Source organism: Eublepharis macularius, chromosome 10 (assembly GCF_028583425.1).
Source record: "Eublepharis macularius isolate TG4126 chromosome 10, MPM_Emac_v1.0, whole genome shotgun sequence".
Classification (NCBI taxonomy): Eukaryota; Metazoa; Chordata; class Lepidosauria; order Squamata; family Eublepharidae; genus Eublepharis; species Eublepharis macularius.
The window spans coordinates 77,322,123-77,344,506 of record NC_072799.1 but is presented as its reverse complement, the minus strand read 5'-3'; the positions used below and the strand labels follow the sequence as shown (position 1 = coordinate 77,344,506).

At 45.0% G+C, this 22,384-nt stretch overlaps 1 protein-coding gene across 1 annotated transcript in view; it reads right to left on the bottom strand.

Moving 5' to 3' along the window:
- Positions 1-21,822, bottom strand: part of SNX25 (sorting nexin 25) — a 58,150-nt gene extending 36,328 nt beyond the window's left edge. The window contains exons 1-3 of the mRNA XM_054989794.1: positions 20,985-21,822; positions 7,045-7,129; positions 3,936-4,152 (exon numbers count right to left, since the gene is read on the bottom strand). Of these exons, the coding sequence (XP_054845769.1) occupies positions 3,936-4,152; positions 7,045-7,129; positions 20,985-21,503 (821 nt within the window). The 5' untranslated portion in view covers positions 21,504-21,822. The remainder of the gene's footprint in view (positions 1-3,935; positions 4,153-7,044; positions 7,130-20,984) is intronic.
- Positions 21,823-22,384: the final 562 nt, after the last annotated feature.

Below are 22,384 nucleotides of genomic sequence, written 5' to 3'. Positions count from 1 at the left end.
AGTTTATTGTCTATAGCCATAGGCCGTCACAATTCACCAAGCACTGACTAATAAACAATTAAATCCCTTATCACACTTTGTATAGGTTACTAAAATTAATTAAAACAATACAGTATGCCAAACTATCCCAGGAGTCACGAAACAGCCTCATTCAGTACCACCTTAGATCTTATCTTTTTGGCTGCAAGTGCAAACTGAGAGATTCTATAGGACACATGATTATCAGTGTCAGATAACAAAAACACAATTGTCTCAATTTCAGAGTATATGTATTATCGAAGGCTTTCACGGCCGGAGAACGATGGTTGTTGTGGGTTTTCCGGGCTGTATTGCTGTGGTCTTGGCATTGTAGTTCCTGACGTTTCGCCAGCAGCTGTGGCTGGCATCTTCAGAGGTGTAGCACCAAAAGACAGATATCTCTCACTGAGAGATCTCTGTCTTTTGGTGCTACACCTCTGAAGATGCCAGCCACAGCTGCTGGCGAAACGTCAGGAACTACAATGCCAAGACCACGGCAATTCAGAGTATGTGTTTGTCACTGATAGGATTCTAGCCAAAAATTTAGCTCTGGGTACACTATATAGTGGACAATAAAATAGGTAGTGGGAAAGGTTCTCCGCTGTAGGTAATCCACAAATGCAGCTGCGGTGTTCCATAGGGGTGTGAGAATAACGCCCTGCCAAAAGAGCTGCCTGCATCATCTGAAAGCGCAGAGCAGTGAAAGACACTCTGAGGTTGTAATGAGAAATACTGGCTAGGTAGGGAGATCTTGAATGGTCAAATTTGATTAGTTTATACCAAGGAGCTTCCTTAGATTTTGATACTGATAGCCGATCCATCACTGCATCTGACTTATAGATCCACTCCTTAAGTGGGAGGTTGTTGGCTGAGACCCCTAAGAGGTCATCCGGGATGGAATACCTTTGGCAAATGGTGGATAGAAAGCCAGGGCGTGACAAGAAACAGTAAAATAAAAATAGAACTGTGAGCAAATACTGCAACTATCCATTAACCTAGTTTTCAAGTCTCTTGCAGTACTTTATCATCAAGTCTTTAAAGAATTCATAGTATGATAATGACTTACAAATGAATTTTCTCAAAATGTGAGCAAGCGCTGGAGTGCCCCAGTCATAAGAACTACAGAATGTTCTACAGAACATTCTGTAACTACAGAATGTTCATACTTTAAGCCATTACCTCAGACTACCATAAAATTAAATGTTTACACAGTAACAAGGCGGGGGTGCTATGTGGAAACGAAGGAGGATGTTTGCACATGCCTCATGTCCAAAGCATGTGTTAATTTGGAAAGAAATGCTGTACAAATATTCTCGGAACCTTCCAAAGTAACCTGGTATTAGCCCCAATTTCCTCATGAGAAGTTCATCTCCTATCTTCAACTATTTCAGATCTTAAGAGAGGTTTTAGATACAGCAGTGACACACAAAAGCACTTACCGTCACAAAAAGCAGCCTTTACTGGAACCTCAATACAAAGCTCTAGTTAAGGGCCAACTCCAGAAATACTGTTGTTATGGGCTTCATAGATTAGAACAGTTAAAAAATTTGCCTCCATATAGTGAAAGACACACAGGCCAAAATGGATGGATGAGCGTATTATTGCCTTATATTGGTAATTCATCCTTCCTGCAAAAAGTTCAGGGCAGTAGAACAGGCTATGTTTAGCAGTAACGTGCTCAAGCTCACCTAGCAAGCTTTATGGCTGAGTAGAGATTTGCTACCCAATTATTCAGGACTTCGCACTTGTTCATACAACTGAGATATTAATTTGCAACACACAATTGCCAACTGGGGAAAAAAACCAACCAGGGCTTTACAAGCTTTGCTGTAGGCAGAGAATCAGACTTTGCAGAACGTAGGGATTTCCATTCCCCCTGCATTAAACCTCCTCCCACAAAGATACCCACAGATACCCACAATCTTGACAGGGAGACACTTCCCTGGAACAGCCATCTAGTAGTTCACTGCTTTGGGAGCACAGGGCAGTGCTTGGAGTGAGTGAGAAGGGAGACAGGGATTGGGTGCTCCTTTTCTGCCACTACCTGGATGTCAGCATGCCAAGCATAACAAAAACCAGGTCCTGTTAAACAACACCAATTGCCAAGGAACAAAGAGCTTAAAAAATTCTTTGTAAGGACCAAAATATTTTTACCCCCCCCCCCAAAGACCCTTCTGTGAACAGACACACAGCAAAGGGCTTCAATTCCAGGTGCAAAAGGAGAAGGCAAACATGTATGCCATCCAAGCTTGAAAATCCAAATGGAAATTGTTTCATTTGTTGACGCTCAACAAGAGAGGTTGTTTTTTTTTTTGACAATCTCGTATGCACTTTTCCCATTTTCAATTGACACGGTCTTGAACCAAGCAGCAAAGACTATGACTAGTAAAATACAGTATTATTAAATGATGTACCTAAAAGATACAAAACACGAGTTTGCGTGATCCTGAACAGAGTTTTACCCTTTCAAGCCCATTGACTAATGAGCTCGCCTCTGCTTAGAACGGCGCCGGCAGACAGGAGCATGTGACCTGGAGGCCTGACTACTGCCGAGTCAGGCCTTCGTTCCTGCCTACTGCCCCAGAGCTGCTTCGCCTTCCGTACCCTGTAGAGGCAAATCTAGGGTGGTGGTAACAGAGTGGCCTTATCGTATACTCTAAACTTGGCTTGTAACATCACTTGCTGAAAGGTTGGCCATTGTAACAGATGGGAGTTTCTGCTGTGCCTCCAAAAGCAATTGTCAAGAAAGAGACTGTGTCTTGTCTGTTTCTTGGCTTTCCAAACCTTTAACTCAGGTTTCTAGGCCTGGTTAAGCACAGAAGACCTGCCTCTGGAAAAGTATTGTCAGCATGCCTTCACAGTTTTCAGAGGTGGAATTGAAGCATGCAGGTACAAAATGACATCATAGCTTCAAGGCCAAGCCAGAAGGGAATTTTGGTCCTTACATTTCATCATCATTGCGAGGGATCTTGGTTGCGAATACGTTCCAACTGCAGAGGAACATGCACCACCCCTGATTGGTTAAATAAAATCAGGCCATGCTGAAGCAGCCTGCAACAAAAGAAGGGTCTTCGTTCTAACCTGGTCCTACTTTGTGTGGCTGCTGGTGGAATACCTATTGCTACCTGTCTTGCTGTGCTCTGTATTTGGCTACCAGAATAGTTGCCAGTCCAGGACTTTACCTTTGAAGCTCAACCTGGACCTTGGGCTTCTAGTATGATAAGGTAGAATCAAGATGGATAGCTGTGTTCGCCTGTATGCAGCAGTGGAAAAGAGCAAGAGTCCAGTAGCACCTATAAGACTAACAAAATTTGTGGTAGGGGGTGAGCTTTCGTGAGTCACACAGCTCACTTCTTCAGATACAAGGATCTGAAGAAGTGAGCTGTGACTCACAAGGTAATATCAGTGTTAGAGGACGAAAACTCGTATAATGTTTTAGGATAGTTATTTAGTGTTGCTACTTTCTTTCCTGTTTGCATACTTCTATCCATTCTTTTGCACTTTTCTAATAAACTCTATTAATTATACTTCTGTGGTGTTATTTGAGTTTTGGGGCCTTCAATTTGAGTTCAGTACTTGGCCCATATTCGCTATAGTTACTCAAATATTTGTTTAGTGGAACTCAATCTACAAGTGCTCTACCTTGCAGGGCTGACTTCTTGTTTAATACTCAACAGGGCTGCGGACTTGTCTCTCAGTCTCACAGCTGAAGGGTTAGTCAGAGAGACTGGTGATGGCATGTTGTCCTGGGTAGTGAGGATTCACTCCCCAGTTCTGAGTGTTTTGCTCCTTGACCCCCACTCCGGCTCTTGTGGGACAGGGGGGATGTGTGACAGCAATCTCCATTGTTTCAATGCAGCTCAAACACAGGCATGGGAGGAACACTGAATCAGAGTAAGGAAAGGAGGTGTTGTTACCTGGAGTTGGCCACTTTAAGGTCACAGAAGTGGGTGAACAAAGCTTTCACTACATCATTGCAGACTACTTTAACTACATCAATGTTACTGAGCCTATGTCGCAACTGCTTGGCAACTTCCCAAAAATCTTCAGAGAGCAGGTGGTACAGCTGTCCTTCATCTTGGCTGAGGCGTCCATACCAGGACAAAATGTAATCTCTGTAGGTGTAGTCAAACACTGAAACAAAGCGATCAATAAAGATAAAATCTCAGAATTCAGCCACAGAGAGAGAGAGAGAAACAAACCAGTTATGAACAAATTAGGATCTGTAAAAGGCTGCCTGTCTTCACCTTTAGAGTCTCCTCTTTCCAAAAACACTGCAATACGGGAAATCTGATCCCCAAAGAGATTTCCAAAGGCCAACAGGGAAGCCTGTAAGTGGGTATGTTCAGTCAGCCACCCGGACAGATGTCCCAAGCAGCTACCAGTTACCACAAGTTGAAACAAGTTAGCACAAATATAACACACAGCACATCATAATTTTTTTAAAAAATGTATTTTAGAAAGCCATCAACCATCTCGCTCTAACCGTAACACCACGATGTCTATAAGTTATTTATCCCGCCCTTCCTCCATATTATCCTCATAACGACTAGGCAGAGAAACAGTGAGTGGCCCAAGGGCACTCAGCAACCTTCATGGCAGAGTGGAAATTTGAACTGGGGTCTCCCAACGGGGGTGTATCCCCTAGGCTGAGAGTTTAATCACTACATGACAGTTCTTAAGACATGTGCTTCACAGTCGACTCAAGTGAGTGAAAACAATCATTCACTTCAGCACTATAAATCATAGGATCAATAAAGGTCTGCAGCCCAAATGTTGGCTCATCGTTTCTAATGATGACAAACTACACTTTGTCTACTCCCTGAACACCCATGGAGCTCCTTAGCGTGCAGTGCCTCTGTTCCGTGGTCACTCTCTCCACTTCACAACTTAAATTACCTTCTACTTCTGAACGAGTAGCAGAGAGCTAACATTCCATCACACACATGCTCATCACTTACATAGCGCACTGCAATTATTCCAAGCACTCCACATTCAAGGCTGTTTAATGATACATTATTTTAGTTAATCTGGGTTAAATGTAGGGCCCAAGCAAGGAAGCAACTGTTACTGCCCTGCTTTGGGGCATCGGCATTTTCTCTCCTCTCCTTTAATCTTCTGCGGGGAAAGTTACAATACCCTAGAATTTAACACACCATATTTTGCAGCTGGGAAGATTCGTGTGCATCGTCATGGGCGCTATGCTAGTGAGCGCCGTGCAGAAGGCAAGTACCACAGGCCTGCATCATCAGCGTGGATAAGCAGTAAAAGCCTCTCCCACACTGCTTTTGTGACAACGAAGTATCTTAATTCCATTTGTAAAAAAATGTTTATAAAGGCTTGAGCTCAATATTACTAAAGCACAGAGCACTTCTCCAACAGAATGACATATGGTCTAGGTTACAGTCTATTTTCTAGAGGTTTGCACACAAGCATGTATCTTCACTATGTACTCTATCGCAAATGAAAGTGCTTTGTTAACGTTGGGTGTTACAGACTTTGGCTGAAAAAAATTAAACAAATTCATTGAATGATGTCTTTTTTGTCCACAGTGCCTGCTCAGTGGCGAGCTTACTGCAGTAAGAACGGGACTGAGCTCCTGACAGTAATTTTGATGATAAAATGAAACTATTATATGTACCAAGATCCCAAATATTTAAAACAGGGGTTCCCAACCTTTTTGAGCCTTTGGGCACCTTTGAAATTCTGACACATGGTGGTGGGCACAATGACAAAATAGCCACGATGGGGGGAGGAGTCAAGCACAAACAAAAGGCAGCCAAGGAGTAATTTTTAAAAACACACTGGGAAAGACAATAAAACCAATAGTGTAGTGGCAGCTGCTACCGAACCCTTATTTTAATCTGCACAATCAATCAGATCTCAAATGGCGAATGGAAAGCCTTGCTGGGCAGGAGCCTTACCTGGCTCCGCCCACTTTCTAAAAACACTTAATGGGCATCAAGAAAGGTATTGGCAGGCACTATGGTGCCCACTGGTACCAAGAAGGATGGTGGCAGACCACTGGTATTACATTGTGGCCACTGGCCTTACATTGGGGACTCCTGTAAAAAGAAGAATCCTCCCAATGTCAAAAGCTGAGCAAGAACAAGGCAGATTTGCCACCATCTTGACTGCTGCTCTTTCAGCTGGGACCAGCCCTCTGACTTACCCACAACACATGTTTTCAAGCTGTTTGGTACAGGCCAGGGCTTTTTTTCTGGGAAAGGAGGTGGTGGAACTCAGTGGGTTGCCCTCAGAGAAAATGGTCACATGGCTGGTGGCCCCGCCCCCTGATCTCCAGACAGAGGGGAGTTGAGATTGCCCGGCGCAGAGGGCAATCTCAACTCCCCTCTGTCTGGAGACCAGGGGGCGGGGCCACCAGCCATGTGACCATTTTCAAGAGGTTCCAGAACTCCGTTCCCCCGCGTTCCCCCTGAAAAAAGCCCTGGTACAGGCAATATAAAAGCATGAGTGGGCTCTGGTAATTTGAAGACTATAACTCTTATCTATTACATTTGAATCCCATTTTTCCTCAAAGGAGCGCAGAGATACATGGTCATCCCCACCGCCATTTTATCCTCACCACAACTGTGTGAGGTAAGTTAAGATGAAAGATGCCCAAAGTCACTGAGTGGAGATTTGAACCCAGCTGTCCCCAGTCCTCATCCAGCACTCTAACCACTAAACTACACTAACTTTATCTTACCACTCCTTTAGTACTAGTGGACCTTTTCTCAGCAAAAAGTCAATTATCTGCTACAAGTCTATGGCATCCTATAAAATCAAAGCAAAATCTAAGAATATGTATTAATATGTCATTGCCTATGATGAAACTGTGTCCCTCTTTTCTTGTTTATAGTATCTACCAGAGCCATGAGAGCACACGCTGCAATCATATGAAAATAGACATTCCAGTTCCAGCTCTACAATTCAATATTGCTAGGAGTTCTCACCATTTTATTCTAACCCCTTAGAATAGATCTAATCCTTGGTGTACTTGCTTCTCATAAAATAATTACTCACCTTCTTTCAAAGCTTTATCCATGTTATGAGAAATTATCACTCTTCTAGACTGGACAGGTTCATGTGCATTTCCAGATAAAAGATTCTGAAAGAAAACATGCATACATATTGTAATAAGTAGGAAGCAATTAATCACTCATTTTACCCTTTGGAGACACATCTAGCCACACCATTATAAATAAAGTTAACAGAAATTTCATCACAAAGCGTGGCTGCACAGTTTTGCCAAATAGGACAATCTTTCTTTTTCCAAACTTGCTCAATCTTATATAGCACAGGCACAAGACACAGTTAGGAAATTACATAAAATTAAATTTATTCAGCCTAAACAAACATATTAAATACAGCCAAGGTGTTTTTTTAAGCAATCATATTGGGAAGGGAACTGTCTTTTTTTAATAATAATAAGACAACCAATAGCAGATTATTTAATAGCCACTGATTATGAGATTAAAAGCCACCAAAATTTTAATGAAGTCATTAGAATCAACGTTTTGCATTTTTGTGCCAATGAAAAGGGGAGGGGGATCGTATGTCCAATAAAAGTCCCTACATCTTCTCCAATCTGAGCTTTTGCAATTCTTGAAGTACTCAAAAAACCTTTTTCTACCTAGGTAAATAGGCTTCAGTAAGTCTCCAGGAAAGGATATTCCAGATTTCAAGGAAGCTACTGAAATTCCTCCCTGCAGTCTTATCTTGTTTCACAGACAGTTCACTTATGAGAACAATCTTGGTCAATTTGGCAGCCAAGAAAAAACACGAGGTTTTCTCTGAGATATGTTGAGCCCTTAACAGAGCAGAACAGACTGGATCCAGCAACCCACATACGCAAAGACTGCAGATCATTCTGATGTAGGGTTACCAGATCCCCCAGAAAGTGGAAGATGGAGGATTGTTGGGAGGGTGTGCTAGAGGGCTTCACTTTCTAGCGCATTACACTCTTACCTCACACTGGGAATGGTGTCAGAAGCAACAAGCTGCATCAGGGGCTGATTCAGTAAAAATTGGCCCCAAATTTAGCCCAATGTGGCGCAGGAATGCGTTTTGGAGTTTCCTGCCCCATTTCCACACCTTTCCCCTCCCATTGGCCAGGGGTGAGGCTAGGAGAGGGTGATCCCCCGCCCACACTGGGGAGGGGCTGGTAACCCATATCCTGTGTTCTCCCTCCCCCCCCCCATCATCCAATCTCAAGAGAGTTTATTTCTGGGTCACAGAACCCCTGTACTGATGAACAAGGCAAAGAGAGTGGTTTCCCCTCTACAGGCTCCCAACCTGCATGGCTACTAGAACCCAGGTGTTCCATGACCCCAGTTACAAACCTTCCCAGGGTTGGAAACGGCTGCTAGAGAAAGTGGGAAAGATCTGTGACTTTCCACTGATAGATCCAACTCAACATGTGGTTTAAACTGTGTCAAGAAATAACTAGGGACCTATAACTGACACTATAGTGTTATAATCCTCCCGTTTATAGCTATGTGCTTATTTTTATCACATTTATAGTGCACGCACATAATCTTTTCAGAACTATGATTGCCCTCAGACATCCAGCACAAGCAGCTGAAGTTTATCACAATAATTCCACACACTGATATTTTCAGCATTGACAAAAATCAAAACCATCAAACTTCTATAACATGGGGGGGAAACAGAGGCAGGCAACGAAAAAGACCCTGAACTGTCCACATAACAATTTTTCGACTTTGGTATAGTGCTACAGATTAAAAATTCAGTTGCATATGCACCAATATCAAATGACTTTCATGTGCTTAATTTTCAATATTAAGGAAATTAATATTCTTCAGAAACATCCAACTGTCTCAAGAAGTCCATTACTGTCAAATTTAACTCCAGTAACTGAGAGTTAATGCTTCTAATAACTTTTTGCTATTTGGTCTCCAAGTTTAGTTTGAGAGCAAATATGCAGTTCACACTGAAGCTCCTCCTACATAATAATATGGCAGATTTTCATTTGTACAAAGGACATTCAACTCTCTCTTATCTCTCTCCATATGCCTTAATATTTATATCTGACCGCCTAGAAAATTTGTATAGCATAAGCCATACAGTTAAATAAATATTTGTACCAAAGATTTATTTTAGGTACCCCAATGGTCATTTTTCAAATACTATACTGCTATGTTACCCCAATATAATAAACTGTTTTAAAAAGCCCCCTTGGACTCAAAGGTGATTTAATAGGCAAGACAGTCAGCTGTTGTTTAAGAAACGCAAATCCAAAGCATATCTGGCCATGAAGAACTTGTTGCGTGGTTCCTTGAATACCAGCCTTTGTTGGCAACCTAGTTAATATTGATTTCAGGTGGGTATTTTTAAAATATTTTAATTTATACCCGACTGTGATGATTTTAAATGTGTGTCTTTAAATGCTTGGTGTGGTACAGATGAAGAGTGGGGGTGAAAGAGAGGGACGAGTGAGTGAGATGATTGGCTGATGACTGACAGTGTGGGCGGAGTGAACTGCAGTTTTTAGTTACTGAGTGGAGAGAAAAGATTCAGTTTGGGCAAAGGAGGCAACCTGTGTGGAAGCCTGAGGGGATTCTTCATTCTAGTTCAGTTAGGCAACCTGTGTGGAAGCCTGAACTGTGTGTGTCTGTGAAAGAACTTTCATTGCCACATCCCATTCCTATCCTCAGGGCCACATAGTCCGACAAAGGAGCCTGACGCTTGGGCACGTTATTAAAAGGGGAATTTAAATTAACTATTTTGGAATGTAATTTCTGGTGGCAGCAATCTACCCAGAGGGTGTAAGAAGAGAGTTAAAGGAAAAATCTAACCGGAAAAGAAAGGAGGTCGTAACATCCACCTTTCTCCTCAATGGGGACACGATAGCTTACACAATTCTCCTCTCCACCATTTTATCCTCACAACAACCCTGTGAGGTAGGTTAGGCTGAGAGGGTATGACTGTCACAAGGTCACCCAGCAAGCTTCCATGGCAGGGTGGGGATTCAAACACAGTTCTTCCAGATCCTAGTCCAACACCCTGTCTGGGGTCTGAGACACAGCCCCCGGCCTCGCCGGCAGAAAGCAATGGGAGGCAGCAGGGAGGTGGCTGCCCTGCCACCCCAGCCAGCGGACAGAGCCAGAGCCTGCCCACCCCAGGGGAAAGGGGCGAAGGTCCAAAGCCCCAGAGGGCTAGAGGGGGCAGGGAGAGGCCAGCTAGTCCCACCCTCCGGGGGAGGATAGGGGGCTGAGCAGAACAGAGGGAGAAGGCAAAGGCAGGGAGAATAGGGACCCAGCAGCAGCCCAAACAGAGCCCTTACCAGCCAAGGAGGAGAAGCAGCCACAGCAGCTCACAGCCACGCCCCAGCCTCCACCTCAGCTTGAAGACAGTAACCTGGCTCAGGAGATGCTAAGAGCCAAGCCCCTCCAGGTGGAGCTGCTGAAGGCACTCTGTGGGAAGAGCTGGGCAGCCAGCCAAGGGGCCACAGCTGGGCCTGCCTTCAGCAATCAGCTCAGCCAGAGAGGCCTGGCAGCCAGCCCACATGACACAGCCGTTGCTGACCCAGGCAGCCCAGCCAGCTACCCCAGCTGCAGCAGCTTGAGACAGCCCAGGCCAGTGCTAGGAGGCCAAGGAGGGGTGTGGCCTGGCAGGCGGGGCCTGCAAGGAGGGCGGGGTGGCAAGAGAAGGCCCTATAAAGGTTGGCTGGGAAGAGCTCTGGGGTGGTGGGTGTGAGTAAGGAGCGATGGTGTGGAGTAGTGTGAGAGCGGAGGCTTGGAGGAGAGTTCTGAAAGGAAGAGATGATGGAGGGCACAGGGGGTGAGCAGGCCAGGTTGAGCAGGCCGGCGAGTAGACTGAGAGGGAATCTGGGTGATGTATACTGCCCCTCCTTCCATGGAGCAGGGTCCTGCAGCATCCCTGGCACCCCTCTGACGTCAGGGCCGGCCCAGCCGGTGCCCCGCCCAACGGCAGCAACGGCAAGCCTTGACAAACCCTAACCACTACTGCGTAGCAGAGTTAGCCTGTAGTAGCAAAACAAGATTTCAACAATCAAACCTTCCAGGATACAAGCTTTCATGAGCCAAAGCTCATTTTGTCAGGCCTAAAGGGCGGTTGGCACCAGTTAATTTTGTGATGTAAAACGGTTTCCCCCAGATCACTAAACAAATACATCTTGCCTAAAGTGAAAGAAACACTTGGGAACGATTTAAGCAATACAAAACTAATCACCGCTATATTTTTAATAATGAAAAATTAAGCCTCAGCATGAAGCTCTGATTGCAAGTACTGCTCTTATCTATTTTATGGACATTTCCAGCAACTGCTTTTTCAGATTTCATAAAATGTCTGGAAAACAGTTACACACGACCGAGTACATACTCAAAATTCGATTAGTGCCCCCTCATACACTTTCCCTTTTTGTTCCACCAGGATAGTTAAAGAATGGCGTAAGAGTAGATTTATCCACTTTCATTACATTTTAGAGGCTTAACAAAGTCTAAGCCAAGTTTGTATATAGCTACTGATCAGATTGCTTATAGCATGCAAATATGGCAGCCAGATAAAAATTTTTTAATAAAGCTGGTGGTGACGTTTTTCACCACAAATTAATAACACAGATATGTATGATGCAGACGAACAGGCTAGTAACTTCTGTGGATTTATTTGTAAGGCTGGTCTAACCTATTTTAACTGCAGCATGCGTTGACCCATGAAACTGTGGTTATTGCTGTATTAATCTGGATGCAGTCTTCAGTAAGCAGTGCCAGACCATACAGAAGGCTTGAAAGATGTATGGATAACCACTAACAAAATAATACCATCCTACTTCACACATCTCTGGCAAATTCTGTCCAAAGGTTCTTAGTTCTCTATACAGGACCCAATTTTCAGGCAACTAAAAATGGCAGCATGCCAAAATGTTTTAAAGCCCAAAAGCAAACCGATTCGGTTACAAAACGGGAGGCGGGCAGGAGGAGGAAGGAAGTGATTTCCAGGAGTCTAATTTTTATGCTGCTCAATATCAAAGGGTGCCTTGAGAAAAGTCTCTTGCACTGGCTTCCAAGGGTTTGGGGGGTTGTGGAAAGTTTAGTTTGGTTTGTGACCCTCTCATTGTCATTCCTTAACTAGAGTCACCTGACAACATAGCCCACTTCCTAGTCAAGTGACCAACCATCAAATTGCAACACATATCTATGCAATCCACCCTTCTAAGCCACCTGAAGAAACTGCAAAACGACTACTAAATAGTTTGCACAGTAATCTTCTTTCAAATAAGCCTCTCTTTATAACATCACTCTCACTTTCTGTTGCAAATATAAATGCATCAACCACAAGGATGTAAACTTCATGCTGATGAAAGACAGACAAAAATATGTGCTGGAATACGTTGCGAGTCTCCAAGGTGTCTCTTGATTCCTCTTTGAAGAAACAGCACACTGTGGCCAGTGAATCCATGGGAGGAAGACCACAGGAAGTTATTTTTTCACAGCATGTAACATACACACAAAGAAAACAAAAACCAAATCTTCCCGTTGCACGTGCAACTCTTATCTCATTTCCATAAAAATGTTAGTGAATTTTGGGGTAGTTCCCTGATTTCTAGTTAAAACTCATTGATCTGGGCTGCTCAAAGCCTGTGAGAAAATCCTTCTTACACCCTATATTTTGTATTTCTGTTCCTGCAATTATGTATATTATGGAGGCCATAGAAAAGGCACAGCGAGTTTTCTTCTATTATACACTGATGGTTAAGAATTGTTTATATCCAGAGATACTCAGTTCCGGCCTTGGGTATTCTTGGTGCCATCCTGGTATGTTATTCTTACTATGCTCCTTTTGATTGCTGGCTATGACCTGTCAATCCACTCTGTTCAGAAGATCATGTACCTCTATTTGATTGTTTGTAAGAACGGGCTACTTGTTTACAGAACTGTACGATATCTTATAAACTGTATACAGTTTTTCTACGTCAATTGAAAGGTATAAAATACAGGTACTGATGCTTTCCTGTATGCATTCAGTTACCTAATTGCTGGCATCAGGCTGATTGCTAAATAAACTTTTTACTTCTACGATGACCAAGTTTAAACGTCTTGAGTTGTTTCTCAGACTAGTAGTGAAGTGAGGAAATCTGAAATTGGCTAAGGGTGTCAGTTTATTTCCCCCATTAAAAACCCAATGTACTGGACATAGCAGAAGAATCTGTTAATAGGCTGTCAAGAACTTGTTTCGATTCACACTGTACTCACAATGTCATCGTAAGCAGAGTCATATCTTAAATCCACTGAAGTCAGAAGGTTTAGAAGCAGGGCTTTTTTTCAGCTGGAACGCAGTGGAACAGAGTTCCGGCACCTCTTGAAAATGGTCACATGTCCGGTGGCCCCGCCCCCTGATCTCCAGACAGAGGGGAGTTTAGATCGCCCTCCGCGCCACATGGCGCAGAGGGCGATCTAAACTCCCCTCTGTCTGGAGATCAGGGGGCGGGGGCCACCGGACGTGTGACCATTTTCGCCCAGGGCAATTTAAACTTTAAAAAACTCCCCCCTTGTTCCAGCTGACCCAAAGTGACGTCATTGTGTGGTCCTGAGTTCCACCACCTCTTTTCCCAGAAATAAAGCCCTGCTTAGAAGGATACGACTCTGCTTAGCATTCCACTGTTAATCAACTTCAACTGCTATTCTTCAGCAAGTCTCACTCATAATCTGTCTGCCTAGAGTCCTAGGAAAAGCACGACTCTTTCACACAGTGAAAGGAGAACAGAATTTGGCCCTTATATTGATTTTCCACTACGAGATCAAGCGGTCACCACTATAAACGGACATGAACACAAGGGAATTCCGACTGTTATTAACAAGACCTAACAGAATGGGGATGTATATTGTTAAAAGAAATTTTAAAAAATACTCAAGATTCCATCTCTATGAAGAACATGCGCACTGACATTTTGCTTCTAATTTTGGCTAGAGCGAACTTGAAGGAAGTTCTCAAGTCAAACCTTAGCTTTTATCTGACATTTTGACCCAGTCACAGTGATAGATTTTGACAGAATTCTAGCATCCATGAAGGCCGCTACTTGTACAATGGATCTTTGCCCATCCTGGCTACTAAAATCCTATAAAGACCACATAAAGAAGTCCTTGATGTCTATCATAAATTTGTCACTAATTCAAGGCACTTTCCCTCAGCCTCTCAAAGAGGCAGTCATCCACCCACCACTTTAAAAACTATCCTCAGACAGTATGATGCAGCCAATTATTGCCCAGTCTCTAATCTGTCCTTCCCGGGCAAAGTGTTTGAGAGACCAGTCGCTGACCAACTCCAGGAACTCTGGTGCTTTGGGCACTTTTCAGCCAGCTATGGGGTGGAGACACCCTGACCTGGATAGCCTAGATGAGCCTGATCTTCTCAGAAGCAAAGCAGGGTCAGTCTTGGTTAGTAACTGGATGGGAGACCCCCCAGCAAAGACCAGGATTACAGAGGCAGGCAATGGCAAACCACCTCTGTTAGGTCTCTTGCCATGAAATCCCCAGCAGGGGTTACCATAAGCCAGCTATGATTTGAGGGCACTCTCCACCACATGGGACGGAAACAGCTCTGGTAGCTTTAGCTGATGACCTCCAGCTGAATGTAGACAAAGGCCATGCTTCATAGTCGCTTCTCTCAGATCTATCTGCAGTCTTTGACACAATAGACTACTCCATTCTGTTGAGGCATTTGGAGGCATCCCAAGGCCTTGGACTGATTTAAAGTATTCTTTATGGGATGGACTCAAAGGGCTGCTATTGGAGACAAGCTATCTTCAGTGTGGGAATTATTTTGTGGGGTTCCATAAGGAGTAATCTTATCACCCATGTTAGTCAACCTCTATGTAAAGCTTTTAGAAGAACTAATTTGTACCTATGGAACTGGATGCCATCAATATGCAGATGACACTCAGCTCTACATCTCGTTATTCAAATCCCTGGATGAGGCAATGGAGGTACTGAGTTAATTCTTGACAGTTGTTGTCAATTGGCTGAAAGCAAACAAATTGAAATTGAACCCAGACAAGACAGAATTGATGCTGGTTGGAATAGCAGATATCTTGAAGAACATTGTGCTTTTGATCTTTGATGGGTTCAGTTGTCTCTGGCTGACTCAGTTAAGGGGTTATACTGGACCAAACATTGCTGTTAGAGAAACAAGTACATACAGCTGCAAAAAAGGCCTTCTCCCATCTAAGACTTGCCTTCCTTGACATGGCTGATCTGGCCATCTGGATTCATGCCACAGTAACAGCAAGACTAGACTATTGTAATGTGCTCTACTTAAGTCTCCTTTCAAAGTAAACTTGGGAGACTCCAGCTGGTACAGAACGCTACAGCTCATTTACTCTCAGGAGGTAGACGAAGCATGCATATCACTCCTATTCTGCAGTCACTCCTGCCCATCAGTTACCAAGCTCAATTCAAGGCCATGACTATCACATTCAGAGCCTTAGCCCCTCATATCTATGCCACTATGTCTCCTACTATGTTCCGCCACAGCAGCTTCGCTCACCTAGAAAGGGCCTTCTACGGATACCACCTCTACAGATACCAGTTGGGCAAAAATCAACAGCTGCCTGCATACATGCTTTCTCTGTGGTGGCCCCCACCTTACAGATTGGCCTGCCTGAGGTCAGGAACATTCCCACTCTCCTAGCTTTTTGCAAACTATGCAAAACGGAATTATTCAGGAGGGTTTTCCACCCAGATTATAGGTGTGTTATAAAAAACAGCCTTGGTAGGGACAGAGACTATATACTACACTATTCGTGTGCTGAAGAAGATATGTACTTTCTAGGGAGTTGCCACATTGCTAAACATGTAAATTATTAATGCTTTTTTTAAGAAAGATTTCATTGCTATGCTCAGCTTTATGCTTGTTTTTGAATTTTCTGTTACCGTACACTATTGTATGTGCTCAGTGAACGTCCTAACTGTTGTTCGTTATTGTACATTGCTCAATGAATATCCTAGCTGTTGATTATATTGTATTTCATTTGCAATGTGCAATCCACCCTGGATCTCAGTGAGAAAGGCCAACTATAAATAAATACATAAATAAATAAACAAAATGTTGGGGTATGTACAAGAACGAGTAAGCGGCAATATATACATACATACATACACACATATATACATATATACACATATAAATATATAAATACACACACACAGACATATTTTGCCATTTTTGATTACTCGACTAGCAACAGGTGGGGAAAATCCCAGATGACTGATAATGCAATCCCAAGCATAGTTATACAATTCTAAATCCATGGAAGTCAGTAGACTAAGGGTGCAAGTCTGCTCAGGACTGCGCTGTAAGAATCTGGGTCTGGTGTTTAAGAGCACTTATATTATTCCTTTTAACCAGATTACGACATAAAAATAGTTTGCTGTCCCCTAAAAAACTGATTCTTGTATCCAATAACTTAAAAGTATTTTTCATACACCACCATCAGCATATTTACAGGGTTCCCAAAAAGAATTTTTCTTGTTAATAGCATTAACCATAAGGAGGAGGAAAGAAATCAAGCAATGTGTGTGTGGTAGAGTGTGGTGCTTTGGGCCTAACTTATGCTAAAAGTGATGCCTGCCTGACCAGAATTTGCAAAGTTTGTTGGGGGAAGTCAATGCTCTGTGCCTGCGAGAAAAGGAAGATTTCAGAGAGTTATCAGGCACAGGTGCACAACTCGCTTGAAATTGTTAAGAAACTCTGATGATGGATTTTTCATAGCTGATCAAATATCCTGGCAAGTATGTTTAGTTGTTAGGTTATTTAGCTTTCTTAACCTTATTTAGCTTTATCATCTTACCCTTTTACACACTTCTAGTTTAATCATTTTATTCACTTATTAATAAATCAATTATATTTTATACCTGCGTGGTGTCTCTTTGGTTCAACAGCTTTAATCTGAAGATAGTGCCTAGCCCAGTTTGACCCTGTGCAACCTTTGTAACTTTTGGTTGGGATTCTCTTGCTGCCTCTCAAGTACAGTCTGGTTAGACCTGAAGTTTGGTTCCTGCCCCAGTACCAGGACATAGAAGGGAATCTGGTTGAGAACCCAAGCTGTGAACTCAGTGTGGGTGCTTTACAATATGCCTCATCCAGGTGCAATTTTAGCACAATTTAATTTTGACTGGTATACAAAGTGAAGGGTGTATTAGAATTGGCTTGTGGCTACCAAGTCTGATGAACCAGTCACAGCGACTGAACAGAGCTCCTTCTTCATAGGAGAGCTGCTGCAGCACAGTGGTTAAGTGGTTTGGCTGCGAACCAGCACTCTACTGGTTCAAATCCCACTACTGCCATGAGCTCAGGAGGTAGCTCAGGAGCCCCAGCTCCCCAGCTGTATTGTGGGGATATAACACCAACTTGTTCACCGCTCTGGGTGGGCACTTATCTGTCTAGAAGAGCACTATATAAGTGCAATTATTATCATCATCATTATCATGGGAGAAAAGCAACCACCAGAATGCAGGGAGGCTTTCTTCACTTCCTCTTCGCTACTAGTCTGTTGATATTTGGAAAATTTGTGATGGCCTATGGCTATATACACTAAACGCTGACTGACTACTACAGTCTGTGGCAAATTAGTCTCAAATCTTCAACTTCTATTTGCAGGACATACAGAAAATACTGACAGTTCTCAATATGGTTATAACTTCTTTATAGCAAAGATTGTTGCAGGTTCTAAATTCGGTTCTAAATTCATTGTGAGGAGCAAGATTAGAGTCAAAGCCCCTTCATCAGATATCTGAAGAAGGAAGCTTTGACTCTCATAGGTTTATACCAGTCTTTTCCAACCAGAGCTCCATAGAACGCTGGGGTTCCACAGGACATTGTCAGGGGTTGTGCAAGAAGTCATGGAATAAATGAGCAATTTTTGAAATACTGTAAAACTTTCCAAATATCCCTCAAAATATTTCAGTTATTAAGGTTATATTTAATTGTATTGTCTCTGTGTTCATTTCCTACTGTTACCAAGCCGCCTTGCTGGTGACGACAAAAAGGTGAGCCCTGTGGCACTAACAGAAAAAGAGCAGCACAGCAAACACCGTTCCTGGAAGTGGTGTCCCTGCCTGAGGTCAAGTTCCAAGAATCCCTTTTGCCTGCCAACTGCTATCCAGAATTCTCTGTTTCTAGTCCTTTCTCTCTCTCTCTCTCTCTCTCTCTCTCTCTCTCTCTCTCTCTCTCTCTGCTAGATTGTTTGAGAAGGTTCCAAGTAATGATTGGGTCTTGAGTAGACAGGATCACAGTGATCCATGGTTTTGTAATTAATGTAACTGTGGTTGTTTTTGTAAATGTAAAATTATTTTCATATGGCAGTTGAAAAACCACTCTTTACAAATAAGTTTACTTGACAATCATTTCGCAGCAATTAAATTGTGCTGTCTGCCAACAATTTCTTCTGGCCTGTAAATGTTTTTGTAAGTAGGGATTCCTTGGGATTTGAAAAAATAATTTAGGGGGAAAAGGTTGGGAAACATCTCATACGTTCAAAATCTTGTCGGTCTTTAAGATGCTACTGGATTCAAACCTTGCTCTTCTACTGTAGACTAACACAGCTGCCCACCTGAAAATACATCATGTGCAATGATGAACACACACATGCAGTCCACAACAAATACACACACACTTTTATTGCCATCATCACATAGAATAATAGACCGAGCGCATTTTTGCTTACAAGAATGGTACCTACCTATCTACACACAGAGAGAGTAGGAAAACTGTCGTCTATGAAACCAGTTTAAGCTTGCTTGTTTTTTAATGAATGAGGTACATGGGTGGTTTTCAGCAGCTATGATATGATGAAGGTTAGCTGATTTCAACATGTAAATAATGGTTGTGGGCATCTGCCCTTGATCTACTTGCACTTGGGAACTAAATATTTCAAAAATATAAATCCCATTGGGGAAAATAATGGTTTGTGTGCTTAAAGAAGCACACTTACTCAACAGTTTAATCCAAAACAGGAGTTTGCACCCAAGTAAAAACCTTCAATATTCAAAGGGGGGAAAAAATCACCAAGCTCATTTTGCAAGACATCATTTGCTTCTCCACGGAAGATTAGGGCCAAAGGTTGCTTAGGAAAGGACACTGTCAATGGAATAGCCCCATGAGCTAATGTAAAGGACCAAACTTGCCAATTCAATATATTCTATTTCCACAAGCAATGTGTTTACCATTGCACCGTAAGTGCGACCCCTGCAAATCCTCACAATACAGAAGGAACAAGGGTTCTTTGCTCTGACCCAGTTCTCATGGATGTAGTAAAGCTATGCCTGGTCCATATGCTTCAAACCATGTGAAGGATTCACACAGAAGAATATTTTGCATACTGAAGATGCTTTTCTTCTCCCTTGACATCTAGTTCCCTGTGTGCAGAGATTTTTTACATGGTGGAGCGCTCAGTCATGCAAGCCCAACTTGTGTTTTACAGTGATACATTCATCCACAGATTTATCACTTTGGTAAAAAGCAGGCCCTGAGACAGCAGAACGTTAGCAACACAGGGGCTCCTTTCTCAGTTCTGTTTCTCACATTTCTGGCTTAGCATTTTGGTTTGAAATCAGAACTGAGAAAAAACTTCTGCACATAAAGCAGAAGTGGAACAAGGCAGTTTAATGTCTGGGGACAAAAATCCAAACCCAAGACGGAATAAAATGAAGCAAGGGACCAATTTGCTGTCCATCAACAGCACCACCTCAAAAACTGCTACCTTACAGAGGCTGCCTCACCCTGCCTAACGGTACAGGCAACTTTGATAGAAAGGCTACATTCACAAAGAATACCTATTTAAACTAATTGAATAAAGAAGTGTATTAGAAGTTGAGAGGATTTTCTGTATTTTATCCAGGGGGCACATAAGATTTAGTCTTTTTAAAACACACATACTAAAGATAGTGACAAACTACTTGATTAAGCAGTAAAAAGTACGGTTAGGCCAACTTTGAAAATGTTATTGTGGTTAAGTTTTACAGCCTGAAGAACTCCTCAGACGCTTCGAACGCTGCAGCCAAAATAGCAGGAACAGCTGCATCATCGCTGCACGTACAGTTACATGCAGCAAGTAAAGGGGGGGGGACAATAATAGTAGGCCAGGCTCACTGAACACAAAGCCAACTTCTATTTTGAATAGACAACCTTCCCCATTTAACCTTTTGTTTATACTGGGTAGAGAAAAGATCTAAACTGGATCAGTCCAGGTTGCTTTCTAAAAAGAGAAATGCCCTGATTTAAGTTTACTCAGAAGAAATACCTGAGATCTGGAGCTACCAATAGTCCCCTCAGTCCCAGTTCGCCCTTCCCTTCCCCCCCTCCCCTTTATACTTTTGTAGTCTTCTGTAGTTTTTTTATGTTAGATATTATATATATATATATATAAATAAATATAATAAAAAAGAGTCCCTCAGTGGCCCCAGATGATATTTCCTCAGGGTCCCCCTCACATCACCTAAAGAAAGAAAATGGCACGGCTTGTCCAGCTGCAGGGACCCGAAGAGCGTTGCCTGTCTTGCCACTACGGCGGCCAGCCTCCAGGTGGGGGAGGGGGGGCTGGAGATCTCCCGGAATTACAACAGCTCTCCAGCCGACAGAGAGCAGTTCTCCTGGAGAAAACGGCTGCTTTGCAGGGTGAACTCTATGGCATTATAGGTTTGCCTTTCCCAACCGTCTCCAGGGTTCACTCCCAAATCTCCAGGTATTTGCCAAACGTGAGTTGGCAACTGCTAGGATTTCTGAACCTCCCACCCCACCCCAGCCCGGTGTATGCACTAAGGCGCACTCTGCGTATGCTCAGAGGCACATCTGAGCAATACCGGGGGAGGAGGGAGTTCAGTTCAGGGAATCCTCCGGGCGGGTCGGCCACTATCGGGGTAAGGAGGCAACCCGCGGCGTAGCGGCGGCGCCAGAGGCCCCGGGGGCGCAGCTGGGGCACTTCTTACCACGGCAGCTCGCAGCAGCGGGTCGGCCTGGTCCTTCCCCGGAGAGCGGCGGCTGCAGGCGGCGGGGAAATCCGGCGGGGGCCGGAGAGCGGCGCGCCCGCGGCGGAGCAGAGCCAGCAGGGTGCCGAGCAAAAAGGCGCCGGCGGCGCAGCCCAGGTAGAAGAGGAGCCGCAGCAGCAGCAAGGCCGGGCTGGGCCGCCCGCCGGCCGCCTCTCCCTCCGCGTGCGGCTGGCCCAGCGGGGAGAAGGACGCCGCCAGCAGCAGCCCCAGCCCGGCGGCGGCGGCCAGCATGAAGCGGGGCAAGCCGCGCCGCGCCGTCGTCGCCTTCGGCCGCGGCTCCTCCTCGTCGTCCTCCTCGTCGTCGCCTTCGGCCGCGGCTGCTGGGGCGCCTCCGCCGCCCTGGCACGACTCGCCGCCGGGACTCCGCGCTCCGGGCGAGCCGCAGCCCAGGGCAGAGCCCGCTGCCTCGAGCTGGCCGCTGCCGGAGGAGAGGTTAGCGGCGTCCGCATCGGAGAACATGCTGCTCCGGCCGGCGGCGGCGACAAGCGCATCTCCCGCCCCGGAGGCCCCCTCGCAAGGTCGCGCCTTCCCCGGCGCCGGCCTTCCTCCTCCCGCGCAAGGCGCCGCAGGAGCAGAGGCGGCCGGTCGCGCTCATGCCCGGCGCCCGCCGAGGAAGCGACCCCCGCCCGGTCCCCGGCCGCGGCGGCTGCTGCGCGGCGGAGGCAAGCTCGGAGCGGCCCTCGCCCGTCACATCGCGCCCGGGAGCGGAGGGAGGCCCGGCTGAGGCCCGTTCCGCGCGGCAGGGGCAGGAGGAGGAGGATCCGTCTGAATGGCGGCCGCTGCCGGGAACCTGCCCATGTGCGCCGGGCGGGGCGAGGCGGGGCCGAGCGCGTCAAGGCGGCGGCGCTGGGCCTCCCCCTCGCCCTGCGCGGGTCTAGAGCGGCAGCGGCCCCGGGACTTCGTTTCTGCAAAAAGCTCCTCCCAGGGCCGCGGCCCTCTCAGCAGCCCTTTCCTGAGGCCGGACCGCTTGTGGACAGAATTAACCCTCGCATATCCATAGGCACGAAACCTGCCAGCCTCGGTGCCAGGCGCCAACAGGGGGGCGGACTTGGGCCTAGCTGCCAGGCCTTTCTCCTAAGGGGTTTGCCAAGTCGCTCCTCCTCAGTCTCCGCCTCCATTTTAGCCTCACAATATACGGCCCTTCGGGACAACTTAACGCCCACTCAAAGTATGTCGTTATTATTTTCAGGACAATCACCCTGTGAGGTGGGTGGGGCTGAGAGAGCTCTGAGAGAGCTGTGACTGACCCAAGGTCACCCAGCTGGCTTCAAGCAGAGGAGTGGGGAATCAAACCTGGTTCTCCTGGTTAGAGTCCAGTCCTCTTAACCACTACACCAAAC